This window comes from Sus scrofa, chromosome 13 (assembly GCF_054392235.1).
Source record: "Sus scrofa isolate SSC_HxYL_T2T_F1_AM1 chromosome 13, Sscrofa_HxYL_maternal_Yorkshire_Landrace_v2.0, whole genome shotgun sequence".
In the NCBI taxonomy this organism is placed as follows: domain Eukaryota; kingdom Metazoa; phylum Chordata; class Mammalia; order Artiodactyla; family Suidae; genus Sus; species Sus scrofa.
Window position 1 is genome coordinate 47406897 of NC_139395.1, and position 15452 is coordinate 47422348.

Sequence of the window (15452 nt, forward strand, 5' to 3'; positions counted from 1 at the left end):
TTTTTTTTTTGGGGGGGGCAGTTAAATTTTTCTCCTATAGACGAGTCAGGGGATGGGGCTAATGGTAGGAGGGGAGAATCCCTTGATGTAGGCCCATTTGAGATGATGCTGAAATGGCAACAAGAGCTTTATTGAGCCCTGGAACACTGCTGCTATCAGTGTAAGTGGACTGGTTGCAGTGACCTTTGAACTCTGGCTTATATGAATACTGTCAGATATTTAAAATTTTCCTACTCTGATTAATGAAAATAGCATATCATTCATTATCATTTATTTCTATTTCTTTGATAAATGCTAAGGTTGAACATATTTCCATGTGTTTGTTTACTACTCATTAGACCTTCAAAAGTCCTTTTCTGACTTTTTTAGGGGCAGGTGGAGACAGTGTTGTGACAACTCTCTTTCTGAGTGTCTCTTGGGTATATAGTGCTCCACTCATTGTGATCACTATAGCAAGTTGGCACAGTAAGAATTACCACTCCTCTCCAGCCGCTGCCCCAGCTTTTCCTTCCCTCCATGGGTAGAACTCTCCAAAGAGATGTCTGGCCTCTTTCAAATCTTTATTTCTCACCATATCACTCATACCATTTCAGAGAATTTACTTAAAAAGTGAGGATTTTCTTTAATTATTTTTAGTTAGAAGGACTACTATATCCTATTAGTCTGTTAAAACTTTAAAAAGTAGTTTCTGGAGTTCCCGTCGTGGCGCAGTGGTTAACGAATCCGACTAGGAACCATGAGGTTGCGGGTTCGGTCCCTGCGCTTACTCGGTGGGTTAACGATCCGGCATTGCCGTGAGCTGTGGTGTAGGTTGCAGACGCAGCTCGGATCCCGCATTGCTGTGGCTCTGGCGTAGGCCGGAGACTACAGCTCCAATTAGACCCCTAGCCTGGGAACCGCCATATGCCGCGGGAGCAGCCCAAGAAATAGCAAAAAAAGACCCAAAAAAAAAAAAAAAAAGTAATTTCTCATGGTAACGTATGGTACTGAGAATTGCACTTTTCAGATATCTCAGGAAGCATGCTTTTTTAGGAAGAGAACTGCATGTTTTGAAGAACATCTTTTTTTTTTCCCCCTTTTGAGGGCATGGCATATGGAAGTTCCTGGGCTAGGGGTCAAATTGGAGCTATAACTGCTGACCTATGCCACAGCCACAGCAATGCCAGATCCAAGCTGTGTCTGTGACCTGTACTGCAGCTCATGGCAATGCCGATTCTTAACCCACTGAGCAAGGCCAGGGATTGAACCTGCATCCTCATGAATACTAGTTGGGTTTGTTACCCCTGAGCCACAATGGCAACTCCTTGAAGAACATCTTGATTGTGTAAGGTGGGGGTTTGTAAATTTTTCTGTAAAGAGCCAGAGAATCAATATTTTAGACTTTATAAGTCGTATGATCTCTGTTGGAACTACTCAGCTCTGTTGTAAGAAAGCCCTATAGGTAATACATAAACAAGTGGTTTTGACTTGGTCCAATAAAACTTTATTTACAAAAATAGGTCATAGGCCAGAATTGGCCCACGGATTTTGATTTGCTAACCCTTGATCTAAGAGCATAGTCTGTGGAGTTCCTACTGTGGCTCAGTGGTAACAAACCCAACTAGTATCCATAAGGATGCAGGTTCAGTCCCAGGCCTTGCTCAGTGGGTTAAGGATCTGGCATTGCTGTGAGCTGTGGTGTAGGTCGCAGACAAGGATTGAATCTGGTGTGGCTGTGGCCATGGTATAGGCAAGCAGCTCCAGCTCCAATTCAACCCCTAACCTAGGAACTTCTTTTTTTTTTTTTTGCTTGTTTTGTTTCATTTTTTTGAAATTTTATTTTTATTTTTTTTTACAAAATAAAATACACACATTTAAAGACAATTACATTCACACAGATTATTATATCATGGATATTAAGAAACAGATTAAGTGACTCCCTCTGGAGAAATGGAATGGAAAATATGCTGAGACAAATAGGAAATTTATTCTATACTTTATCCCATCTTGTATGGCTTTCATCCTTACTATTTAGTATTATCTATTACATTTCAATTTTTCTTTAACAATTAGCATTATATTAAAATTGTTATGCAACTAAAATTTATAGAGAAGAAAGCCTTATATACCATTAAATATTTTATATAGCATAATAAAAAGAATAACTGGTAAGAATAACAAAAATAATATACCCTCTGAAAATAAATATAAAATGCATAAATTGGTTAAAAACAGTGTAATTATATAAATATGTCCACAATTTGTTACATATTATTGATTCTTCAATATAGGCATTACACCATTCTAGGTGATGTGATAAACAAGACATTATAGACCTTACATTGTACCATGGAAAGAAATGGTTATTAACAATACAGTTGTAGAACTGTATTATTTAATTGTACAGTTACATTACTTAATTATAATTATAAACTCTTTGATGGAGAGGAAATCAGAATCAGATATAAGAAGACTTCAGCATTCCCAGAATGATGTCAAATGACCCCCTTTATGGTGGATTATGCATTTATTTACTATGAGATCCTAGGAACTTCTATATGCTGTGGGAGCGACCCTTAAAAAAAAAAAAAAAAAGTCCCTATGCATAAGGCAGGACCAAGGAGGTTTCTACAAAAACCGAGTGAAGGTCTTGGCATTTTGGATGAGCATTGAGGAATGGGAGAGGTTAGGAGAGGTGGGAGTATACCAAGGAGAAAACATTTGTAGCAGGATTTCCTGCTATGGCACAGTGGGTTAAGGATCTAACTTCAGTGACTTGGATTGCTGCAGAGACACAGGTTTAATTCCCAACCTGGCACAGTGGGTTAAAGGATCCAGGGTTACCTCAGCAGTGGTATAGTTTACAGCCGTGGCTCATATTCCATCCCTGGCCTGGGAACTTTCAAATGCCACAAGTGCAGCCAAAACAAAAAAAAAAACCCAAACATTTCTAGCAACAGGAACAGTAAATATGAATTTAAATTGTTTGCCATGCTGTGTCCAAATATAATCCCTTTCTCTTGGACTTTAATATTATTACTTAGCCCTACAAAAGGGAAAACAAACAGTAAAACATTGGCTTAGGGTAGAGTTTCCACTTGTAGCACAGTGGGGTCGGCAACATCTTGGGAACACTGTGACACAGGTTCAATCACTGGCTCAGCACAGTAGTTTAAGGCTGGGCATGGCCACAGCTGCCACTTAAGTCACAGCTGCTGCTTAGATCTGATCCCTGACCGAGAAACTATGCTACAGGGCAGCAAAAAAAAAAAAAAAAAAAAAAAGCAATATTGGCTTAGGGATCCAGGGCTCCTAGTTCTGGGCCTTACAACCACTAGTGCAGCATTTCAGAAGATAGGCCATTTGAATCTTCCAACCCCCAATGGATATACTCCAAGAGCCTTTCTGTTCTAACTCATGGTCTACCGATACAAATATGGTATATATTTCATTACTCTCTGACTTTCACTGAGTAGGTCAACACTTTTTGGAAGCTGGTCCAAATTTGTTCTGAACTGGCCAGACTAGATTTTCCTTCTATTTTGTGTCATCCTGTTGGGCCTAGCCTGAGCTGTGGAACACATCCTATGCTTCACTGTTGAAGAGTCCTGTAAAGGCTATTTGGTTGACACAGGTTAATGTCTGCCCAATAGAATCCCCATCAGTTTATGAAGTGTTCATTTTCTAGTGTTTTTAGAGCCTACTTTGTCACTGGGGCCATAGCAAGATGAGTGTTGGTCTCTGTGCCCATGGAATGCATACGCCCAGGGGCAGATGAACTTTGAAAAATTTCTGATGTGATGAGAAATGCAAGGGGGAAGTACAGCATGCTACTGGGATGGTATGACATGGACTTAAATTCTCATTTGGTGGTAGCACCTTCTCTGAAATTTGGGCCATTGCCTAGTTTTATATTGTCTTCTGGTTTTATTTTGCCACTTTGGTGGGGATTTTGCCATTGGAAATAAGGTCTAAATATTTCATAACATGAGTTCCCTGGTAGCCTAGTTGTTTAGGATCCAGCATTGTCACTGCTGGTGGGTTTGATCTCTGGCCTGGGAACTTCTGCATGTGGGCGTGGCCAAAAAATATTTCATGCATTTTAAAAGCAGTACTTTGGGTATTGATGAAAGTACGAATGAGTGTGAAAAGTTTGTTACCCTATGATGTCCCTGGGAGATTCCCTGAGGCCTCTGATCAGAATGCCAGCTATATAAAGGCAGAGATCTTGGATAATTTTCTTCATTGCTGTATCTATCCTTAGGGCCTGGCCCAGGGCCAAACACAGTAGGCACTCAATAAACTAATGAATAATGCAGAGCTCATAGGTCTATGGTAGATACTGTTGAATTAAATTTTGATTGCATATCTCTCTCAGTTCATCAAACCCCATCTCTGACAAAATAAATTATTTTAGTTTCTTGGTATAGGCCAGAAAATCCTATACTAAGGCCCTGTAAGTCTTTTTACTAATTCTGAATAGCAGTTCCCAGTCTGGGATGAAAACATGTGAACTAGTTTTTTTTTTTTTTTTTTTTTTTTTTTTTTTTTTTTTGCCAAGTGGTGGGAAATTAAGAAAAAAAGAAAAGGTAAAAGACAAAGATCATTTCATTAGAAGAACTTTTTTTAATATCAATAAAGTAGGAAAGGCAAGCTTAAAGGACTATTTATTAAACATTTGTGGCTTGGGAGTTTCCTTTCATGGCTCAGCGGCTAACAAACCCAACTAGGATCCATGAGGATGCGGGTTTGTGATCCCTGGTCTCGCTCAGTGGGTTAAGGATCCGGTGTTGCCCTGAGCTGTGGTGTAGGTGTCAGATGCAGCTCGGATCCTGCTTTGCTGTGGCTGTGGTGTAGGCCAGCAGCTGTAGCTCCCATTCGACCCTTAGCCTGGGAACTTCCATATGCTGTGGGTGTGGCCCTAAAATGCAAAAAAAAAAAAATGTGGCTTTATTTAACACAAAAACCAACTCATTCGTTTGTCTTTGTTTTCCTTACTTAGCTGGGGCCTTGTTAAGCTTTTCCAGGCCCATATCAGCTGCCAGATAGCCCTTTAGAAGCACAGCTCTGGAGCTCAATAGGGCAACGTCCACAGAGAAAGTTAGCTGTCAGAGGAGTTTGAGGATGGCATTTGCCTCTGGATGGAATACATCTTTTTTCCTAGATACCTCATTTAAATATTTAAGAATGATTTTGTACTATTTATGAGTAGCCGTGATGAATTTTATGACTAGTGACGAGCCCAGCCCATCAAGTACCTGAGGGATGCTCAGAAGTGCTTGTTGAATTTTGGAAATGAGGCAGACTTTTAATAGCCATTAAGCCTAGCAGGTTCTGGATCCTTGGCATGTGCACCATCCATTGCAGGGTTTGCAATGATCCCATCTATATTTAACTTTCTTTTTTTTGGTTGCGCCCACAGCATATGGAATTTCCTGGGCCAGGGAATCAGAGCCAAATCCTTAATCCACTATGCCACAGTAGGAACATTCCTTCCCAGGGTCACATACATTTAAATTTTTCTGTGTGGTTTTTTTTTTTTTTTTTTTTGGTCTTTTGTTTTTTTAGGGTGCACCTGCAGCATATGGAAGTTCCCAGGCTAGGGGTCAAATTGGAGCTATAGCTGCTGGCCTACACCACAGCCGCAGCAATGCCAGATCCAAGCCGTGTCTGTAACCTACACCACAACTCATGGCAACGCTGGTTCCTTAACCTGGGATGGAACCTGAGTCCTCATGGATACTAGTTGGGTTCCTTACTGCTGAGCCATGACAGGGACTCCAATTACTTCATTCTGATGATAAAAGTTATATATATAATATATACATATTATATTTGTATACATACATATACACTCCCCCCATAAGTTCAATACTATATATAGACATACATACATACATGAATATGAAAATGTAGAAATATACATGTATGTGTGTGTAGGTAATGCTATGGTCTGAATGCTTGTATTCCCCTGACCCCTGTCCACTACCAAATTCATATGTTGACATCCTCACCCCCAAAGGTAATGGTAGTAGGTGAAAGCTTTGGCATGTTATTAGGTCATGAAGATGGAGCTGTAATAAATGAAATTAGTGCTCTTATAAAAGATCACACAGAACTCCCTTGAGGCTTTCACCATGTGAAGATAGAACAGGAAGTTTGCAACTCGGAAGAGAACACTCACTCAACCATGCTGGCACCTTGATCTTGGCCTTCCCAGGCTCCAGAACAGGTAAGAAAAAATTTACTGTTTATAAGCCACCCAGTCAGTGGTATTTTGTTAATACCAGCCCAAACAGACATGACAAACAGGAAGATAGAAACAGAGAGGGGAAGAGGAGAGAAAGAAAAGTTAACCCATTATTCCAAAATCCAGAGATTTTTACCTTTCTATCTATCGCTATGTTTTTAATTATCCAAAGAGTTTGCAGAGTCAGTCATTTAATGCCTTTGATATAGATGAAGATAAGCCATAGTTAGAATGCGTTTAAAGATGTTTCCCGGGAAAAAGATTGTCCAGTATATCTGAAGTTTCTGGTTTGAAATCTCTGACATCCTGGAGTTCCCGTCATGGCGCAGTGGTTAACAAATCTGACTAGGAACCATGAGATTGCGGGTTCGGTCCCTGCCCTTGCTCAGTGGGTTAATGATCCGGCGTTGCCGAAAGCTATGGTGTAGGTTGCAGACATGGCTCGGATCCCGAGTTGCTGTGGCTCTGGCGTAGGCTGGCAGCTACAGCTCCCAATTAGACCCCTAGCCTGGGAATCTCCATATGCTGCAGGAGCAGCCCAAGAAATGGCAAAAATACAAAAAAAAAAAAAAAAAAGAAATCTCTGACATCCTTTTCTTTGTCTTTTTGTCTTTTTTTTTTTTTTTTTTTTTTTTTTTTTTTTTGCCCTTTCTAGGGCCGCTCTCACAGCAAATGGAGATTCTCAGGCTAGAGGTCTAATGGGGAGCTGTAGCCACTGGTCTACGCCACAGCCACAGCAACACCAGATCCAAGCTGTGTCTGCGACCTACACCACAGCTCACAGCAACACTGAATTCTTAACCCACTGAGTGAGGCCAGGGATTGAACCCTCTACCTCCTGGTTCCTAGTCAGATTCGTTAACCACTGAGCCACGATAGGAACTCCCTCTTTAACATCCTTCTACTTATTCATGAAAGATTTCTTATCCAGAAAGAGTAATGTGGGTGTGGTTTTCCATAACTATCTTCCTCTACCTTGTCATGATTTAATTTTTCAATCTATGTAATGTGTCATGAAAAATCGTTTCCGCTAAAACTATATAAATAATGACAATGGGGGGTTTCCGTTGTGGTGCAGCAGAAACTAATCCGACTAGGAACCATGAGGTTTCGGATTCCATCCGTGGCCTTGCTCAGTGGGTTAAGGATTCAGCGTTTCCGTCAGCTGTGGTGTAGGTCGCAGATGTGGCTAGGATCTGGTGTTGCTGTGGCTGTGGTGTTGGCTGGCAGCTGTAGCTCTGATTAGACCCCTAGCCTGGGAACCTCCATATGTGGCAGGTGCGGCCCTGAAAAGACAAAAAGACAAAATAATAATAATAATAATGACAATGGGCAAGTTTGCTAACTGGATGCATAGGAATACCACCTTTTCACTGATGAGTCAGGGTCCAAAATCTCTCTCTGAGTTCCCACTGTGGTTCAGTGGGTTAGTATCCATGAGGATGGGGGTTCGATCCCTGGTGGTTTATAGCTCATGCAGATGTGAAGATGCAGTTCAGATCCTGCCTTGCTGTGGCTGTGGTGTAGGCCAGCAGCTGCAGTTCCAACTCAGCCCCTCGTCTGGGAACTTCATATGCCACAGGTGCAGCCCTGAAAAGAAAAAAAATTAAATTTAAAATGGGAATAATAACATACACCTTGCAAACCGATTGTGATGATTGGATTAGGTGCAGGTTGAATCACGTAAAACTGAAAAAGAGGAGTTCCTGCTGTGGCGCAATAGAATTGGTGGCGTCTCTGGAGCACTGGAACAAAGGTTAGATCCCCAACCCAGCACAGTGGTTTAAGGATCCAGTGTTGCCACAGCTGTCACAACAGCAGCTTGGATCTGATCCCCAGCCTGGGAACTCCATATGCCTCATAGTGGCCAAAGAGGAAAAAAAAAGAAAAAAAATCTCTCAGGAGTTCCTATAGTGGCTCAGTGGTTAACAAACCTGACTAGGAACCATGAGGTTTTGGGTTTGATCCCTGGCCTCGCTCAGTGGGTTAAGGATCCGGCATTGCTGTGAACTGTAGTGTAGGTCGCAGATGTGGCTCAGATCCCACATGGCTGTGGCTGTGGCTGTGGCCAGGAGCTGTAGCTCCCATTAGACCTCTAGCCTGGGAACTTCCATATGCCACGGGTTTGGCCCTAAAAAGACAAAAAAAAAAAGAAGACCTCTTGGGGTGGGGGGTGGGGAACAGGAGTTCCAGTGTTGTCACTGCTGTGTCTTGGGTCACAGCCCTTGCATGAGTTTGGTCCCTGGCTTGGGAACTTCTGCATGTCAAGTTTGCCCCACCCCTACCTCCCAAAAAGGACAGTGATAGTGGCTTTGACTAGGTGAAGAGTAGTTGAGGCAGGTAGAAGTGGTCAGGTCCAAGATATATTTTAAAGGTACAGTCCACAGGATTTGCTGACCAATTGGGTGCAAGGAAAAAGGAGTCATGGATGACTCTAAGGTTTTTGTCCTGAGTAACTGGAAGCAGGGAATTGCCACTCACAGTCCAGGGAAGGCTGTGAAGGAGACAAGGTTGGTTTTGGCTGTTAACTTCGAGATGCTCTTAGAAAGAAGACCAAGCAGGAGTTCCCGGTGTGGTGCAGTGGTTAATGAATCCGACTAGGAACCATGAGGTTGCAGGTTCCATCCCTGGCCTTGCTCAGTGGGTTAAGAATCTAGTGTTGCAGTGAGCTGTGGTGTAGGTTGCAGATGCGGCTCAGATCCCACGTTGCTGTAGGCGGGTGGCCATAGCTCCTATTAGACCCCTAGCCTGGGAACTGCCATATGCTGCAGGAGCAGCCCTAGAAAAGGAAAAAGACAAAAAAAAAAAGAAAAAGAAAAAGAAAGAAAGAAAAAAGGAAGGCCAAGTAATAACTCTTAAAATAACCCTGGTATATAACTTCCCTGAGCCCTTGCCTTAGACTAATATTAATGGAATGATATTCTGGACTGCCTTCAAGAATAGTCTTCAGGAGTTCCCGTTGTGGTGCAGCGGAAAGGAATCTGATTAGGAACCATGAGATTTCCGGTCCCATCCCTGGCCTAGCTCAGTGGATTAAGGATCCCGAGTTGCCCTGAGCTGAGGCCTAAGTCGCAGAAGCAGCTCAGATCTGGTGTTGCTATTGTAGGCCGGTGGGTACAGCTCTGATTAGACCCCTAGCCTGGGAACCTCCATATGCTGCGGGTGTGGCCCTTTAAAAGACCAAAAAAAAAAAAAAAAAAAAAAAAAAAAAAGTCGTCTTGAATTTCCCGCGGGACTCAGTGGTAATGAACCCAATAGCATCCATGAGGATGCAGGTTCAATCCCTGGCGTTGCTCAGTGGGTTAAGGTCAGCAGGTTAAGCATATGTTGTCGCCTTGAACTGTGATGTAGGTCGCAGACGGGGGCTCGGATCCCACATTGCTGTGGCTGTGGGGTAGACCAGCAGCTGTAGCTCCGACTGGACCCCTAGCCTGGAAATTTCTCTATGATGCAGGGTGGGGTCCTAAAAAAGAAAAAAAAATCTTAATTTCCATAAACCTCAATTTCCTCACTTGTAAATGGGTTTAATACTCACTTCCTAGGTCATTAAAATAAAAATATATTATTTGTAAAGGTTGTGGCCCAATAATCTAATCTACTTTTCAATGATGCAATAGGCAATCAACCTATGTTCCTTCTCTTAAAGCCAGATTAATCGTGATGGTTTACATCCTATCAGTGAAAGCAAACTGTACTCTCTAAGACCTTTGTAGCCAAGGCAAATAATTACTTTGCCTAATAAAGGTGAGAGTTCTGCAAAAGACAGATTGAGGACTTGGCGGTGGTTTTGAAGAAAGAGAAATACGCAGGAAATTGACACTGGGCGTAGTTAAGTGACAGGCTGCCCTAGCGACCACACTTCCCAGCAGCCCTCGCTCAGCCAAAAACCTTCTGGATTGGACTTCTCCTTAGGAGGCGGGGGAGGAGGGGAAGGGATAGGCGCGAGGTACTGTGGGTAGGAGACGGCCTTCGACGGAGGCGCCATTTTGTGAAGCGGTGGACCCTGCTGCAAATCTGGAGCATAAAACCGCTACTGCTGCTACTTCTGTCTTTCTTGGGGGTAAGTGCGGCATCCACCCGTAATGACTGGAAGTTTCTGCTCTTGGGGTAGACTCTGTAGAGCCTTCCTGTCAGCCGCGGGCGGCGGCCCATCAGCCCCAGCCAGATCTCCCGAAGGGCTACCAGAGGCTTTGGAGGGCCGCGCCCCTCCTCGCCACCAGCGTTGTCAACTTTCAGAGGGCGTTCTGCCGCCCAGTTCGAGGCCCGCTTCTTTCGGGCTTTGAGTGTACCCCTACCGGGACGTGTTTCTGACTCCCCAGCTGAACTGAATCGTCGTCTGTTTCGGGTACTTCTCAGGGGCGCCCTGGTAGTCTCCAGCCGCCATCGCCCCGCAGCTTCGGTGAAAGCTGTTAGGTGAAGGCTGATCTTCGGGCTGGGAATCTCTTGGGGGAAGGCGCGTGTGCAGGCAGGAAGAGAAAGCAGGACGCCTGAGTCGGTCTCGCAGGCCGTGGCGCCGCCATCTCAGCCGCGACACCCCACGGAGGTGGGTCCGGGCACTGCCCAGGCGATCAGGGGCTGCATCAGAGATTATACCCAATGCCTTGTTTCTCCCAGATGGTTCTTTTCCATTTATTAATTCAGCAGATGTTCTTTGAACAGGCGCCAGGGACGGCTGTAACTAGTTTCTCGGACCTTACACACATCGAACGCCGTCTAGCTGTGTGATGTTGTATCACTCCCTGTGCGCCGCGGGGCCAGGCTGGCAGCCTCTGGGGTGGTTATTGTTACCTAGGAATTAAGTCATGTCGAGGTTTGCTCTTGTCTGATTGAAACAGCTTTGGACCAGCCGTTGCGTTATAAATGGAGTAGATTTCAGTCAGCTCAGCATCGGGTTTCTGAAAGATTTTAAGTTTTTTATCAGTAATTTTTAAACTTCATTTTGCTCCTTTTATTAATAAAGATACTTTGATTAATGTTTTAACTACCCGGTTGGAGTTGCCTTGATCCAGAACACAGAGAGCTGATTGCAGCTGTGCCGTTTTTGCATTGTAATCCTAGAGTAGGAGCAGGAAATGAATCTTCTGCTTGCATCATTTTATGGGTTTGTTATGAATATGGAATGTGATATTTTAAAGTATATTTAATCTTTTTATGCTCACTGTTAACAAAACTTTAGCTTGATTTTAATGTTGACAGTTTGTTCCCACCTCCCTCCCCACCCCCAACCTTAAATAATTACTGGTAAGGGTTTGATGACATTCCAATCTCAGTAGTGTCCCAGTTTATGGAACAGTTGACTTAAGTAATCTCTCAGATTTGCAGCAACCAATCTTTCTTGTCTCCTAGAAAAAACAAAATTTGAACCTTTTGGAGCAGTGTGCTAGATCTTCAGTAGGACAATGGGTTCAGACAAACGGTAAGTTATTACTGTACATGCCTTTGATCTCAACATTTCAGTAGGGACTGAAATATTTGTTAAAAATTGTTTATCAAACAAATATTTGAGTGTCTTTTGTGTCAGGCATTGCTGTGAGCATTTTCATACTTGCTCTCACAAGCACACAGTTTAATTAGAGATTAAAATACTGAGTGAACTGTGCTGTGACAAAAGAAGTTGAGGGTGCTGTTAGAACACTTAGGGAAAATTTCCTGGAGAAAGTATTCTCAATGGTGATGACTGAAGGGTAACAAAGAACTGGGCAAAGAAGGGCAGGGTGAAGTAGTCACTGAGGGTTCCCAGTGTGGGTAACGGCCAATGGTAGAAGCTAGGAGATCATACATTCTGGCACTTTGCACAGTACCTAGCTGTAGAAAGCAATCAGTGACTGCCAGTTTTCACCTCCATGATAAGATGGTCCAGATTATAGAGCTGAGAAGCTTTGGACCATGGATTACATTTTTAAAAAGAAAGAAAAACTGCTAAAGAATTAGTAGAAAATTAAGATGAGAGCATTAGGCTGCTGTGTCATCTGTAGATTCTCTCACTCAAAGCTCAAAGCATTTGATTTAAACACACAACCTTTACTTATTCAGCCAGCTACCTTCTTAATATTGAGTTCAGTCCCAGTGAGCGATCAAATTGATGGTCCATTGAGACTCAGGAAAATGTTCATGGCATATGATATCATTGTTTTAATGCTTTGTCAGTAGTTGGTGGTTCCAAATAAATTTAACATTTCCGTTTTAGGGTCTTTTAGCCACATATTGCATATGATGGAATTGTCCTAGACTACTTGTTTCATTCATTTCTTTTTATTAAATGTGTTTACTCTAAATGAGGCCTTTATAAAAAGCCTTTCCCTTGTCTTTCTAACACAGTAGTTTTATGAACCTGGTAAGCAATTTATTAAAGAACTATTTATATCTGTGGTCAAATGAAATTAGGCTTCTTGTTATTATATTTTTCTGTGAGGCCCAGTGCTGCCCAGTAACCAAAAATAAATCAGCTGTTGTGGGGAAAAATATTCTCTGATGGTGCTAGTTATGTCTAACAGATGAACTTGGTTAACTGCCTAATGGGAAACAACACTTAATCATCCAGGTTGTTGGTCCATTTCTCAGTAGTGAGATATCCTTCAGAATGGACAAGTCAGGACATGTTCTTTGAAATTGAGTGAAATGCTAATACAACTGACCTTTAAAATAGATTTGAATTGTGCGAGTCCAATTATTTATTGAGTTTTCTTCAATAAATATAGTACCACACGATCCATGGTTATTTGAATGTGGATGCAAAACAGCATGCACAGAGGGCTGACCCTGAGACTTGAGCGTTCATGGGTTTTGGAATCTGCAGTGGGTCCTGGAACCAATCTATACTGAGAAATAACTGTAATTGCGCTCTTCTTGGATTGATCACTAGGATCTGAAATAAGGGATGAAAGGAGTGATATGGACCACAGGCTTGGGGGGAAGGCGGGAGGAACTTAGCCTAACTCTCTCAAAAGTATTAGACCCAAATATTTGATAGCTGAATTTTTAGATTTAGTATGAATTCCTGAAAACTACCTGTGCATTGAAGGATATAGATGTTTTCCCAACGGTTGTCTTTGTAAATTGGAATTCGGTGAAAATTTTTAAGAGATACATTGAACTATTTGGATATCTTATAAACTGAGATGCGGGGTGTATGTTTTTCAAACTTATTTTCTAAAGGGACAAAATGTGATATACTTGAGAGTAAATGAAAATTATTTCCCCTGACAGAGTGAGTAGAACAGAGCGCAGTGGAAGGTATGGTTCCATCATAGACAGGGATGACCGTGATGAGCGTGAATCCAGAAGCAGGCGGAGGGACTCAGATTATAAAAGATCTAGTGATGATCGGAGGGGTGATCGATACGATGACTACCGAGACTATGACAGTCCAGAGGTGAGTGACCAGCAACTCTTTATGGAGTTGTTAGAGTTATGAACTATAAATTGTTAGAATTATGCACAGAAGCTCCAAGATTCTTGAAATAAGACCAGATGTGGAAATCTCTCAAATGTAATATTATATTCAAATTCTTTATTATTCTAAAATCTGTTTGACTTGATTATAACCCTCAAAGACAGACTGAGCCCTGTAGTAGTAGAAGACTGGCTAGGGTTGACATAGGGCTCACCATGCATCAGGCACTCTTTTGAGCACTTGACTTAGATGAACTCATTCAGGTCTCATTACAACATTATAAGGTAGATGTTATTCCCATTTTTAAAATGAGGCAGTTGGGGCATAATTATATACCATCCCTGTGCCTCAGACGTGATTCTAAAAGTTGTAGTTTAACATCATAACATACTTTGTTCAGAAGTAATTGTGGTGCCCACATAATCTTGCACTTTTTTTTTCTTTTCCCATTCAAATAGTCTTATTATAGCAAGTAATACTGTTTGTGTGTTCATATATGGTGAGTTGTTGAACTATTCTCCCTGAACTAAATGATTGTTGCCAGGTTTAGGGATTTCTGGTTTTGTTTTTTTGCTGTTTTAGAAAACATCATCATGGAGTTCTTAAATTATCTCTGTTCCTAAAGATAAATACCTGAGAGTGCAGGGACTGAATCAAAGGATATAAGTAAGCCTGGTGTGATTTGAATTATAATTTTGTTTATTGTAAATCAGAGAGAACGTGAAAGAAGGAACAGTGACCGATCTGAAGATGGCTACCATTCAGATGGTGACTATGGCGAGCATGACTATAGGCATGACATCAGTGATGAGAGGGAGAGCAAGACCATCATGCTTCGCGGCCTTCCTATCACCATCACGGAGAGCGATGTAAGGGGAACCAACAGTTCTAATGAGTCATCTAGTAGGCACAACAAAGTTTGAGCCTCTTTCATTATTTTCTTGTGTTATTTTATCTCAAGCTACTGTCTAGTTTCTATATTTAGGGTGGAGTTCTCTTACCTTGGTTCATAATTAAATTACCATTTATATTTAGGCTTTGAAGGTCAGTGTAGAGGTTTTCAGAAGTTCCTTAACTACAGGGAGCAGTTCTTATTCCTTCAGTAGCCCTCAGGTAGTCAGTACATTTTTATTGAACTGGCTACTTATTCACTGAGGATACATCAGTAAGAACATTTTATGATTTGGCCACCTTTTGACTTGATGGAAATTGTATTCTCCATTTGAAACCTTTGGAAAGTCTATTGAAAAGCCTGGCTCCTCACCTCTCAGACTGGCCACCTAGGACTTTGGTGTACTGGACATTGCCTGATTTCCATTGATATCTTTGGCCTTCACCCATTCCTTCCAGCCATATCTACCATTTGCTTTCCTGCAGGCCACTTTCGATATGTCCATTGTTCTGCCAGTGTACTTTTTTCTGCTTGAACCCATTCCTGACTTAGCAGACAGAATTTCTTATGTGTATTCCCAACCCTTGAATGCAGGAGGTTGCCCAGCTAATGCAGTTTGTGAAATGAATGTGATATGTTTTTTTTGTTTTTGTTTTTGTTTGTTTTTTGTCTTTTGTCCTTTTAGGGCCACACCCGAGGCATATGGAGGTTCCCAGTCTAGGGGTCCAATTGGAGCTGTGGCTGCCAGCCACAGCCACAGCCACGGCAACACCAGATCCAAGCCACGTCTGCGACCCACACCATAGCTCACAGAAACGCCAGATCCCTAACCCACTGAGTGAGGCCAGGGACCGAACATGGTTCCTTAGTCAGATTCATTTCCGCTGTGCCACGACAGGAACTCCATGAACGTGATGTTTTGAAATACATTCTTTTAT

The 15452-nt window shown here is 42.2% G+C and overlaps 1 protein-coding gene across 6 annotated transcripts in view; it reads left to right on the plus strand.

Annotated features, from left to right (window-relative positions):
• The first annotated feature begins 10177 nt into the window (after positions 1–10177).
• The window catches only part of RBM5 (RNA binding motif protein 5), a 32729-nt gene continuing 27454 nt past the window's right edge, over positions 10178–15452 (plus strand). For all 6 annotated transcript variants that reach the window (XR_002337527.2, XR_014823064.1, XR_014823063.1 and 3 more), the window contains exons 1-4: positions 10178–10289; positions 11576–11645; positions 13436–13601; positions 14336–14491. Coding sequence is in view for 1 of the 6 variants with exons in the window: in XM_005669588.4 (XP_005669645.1) it covers positions 11629–11645; positions 13436–13601; positions 14336–14491 (339 nt within the window). In the remaining 5 variants the exon portion in view is untranslated. The remainder of the gene's footprint in view (positions 10290–11575; positions 11646–13435; positions 13602–14335; positions 14492–15452) is intronic.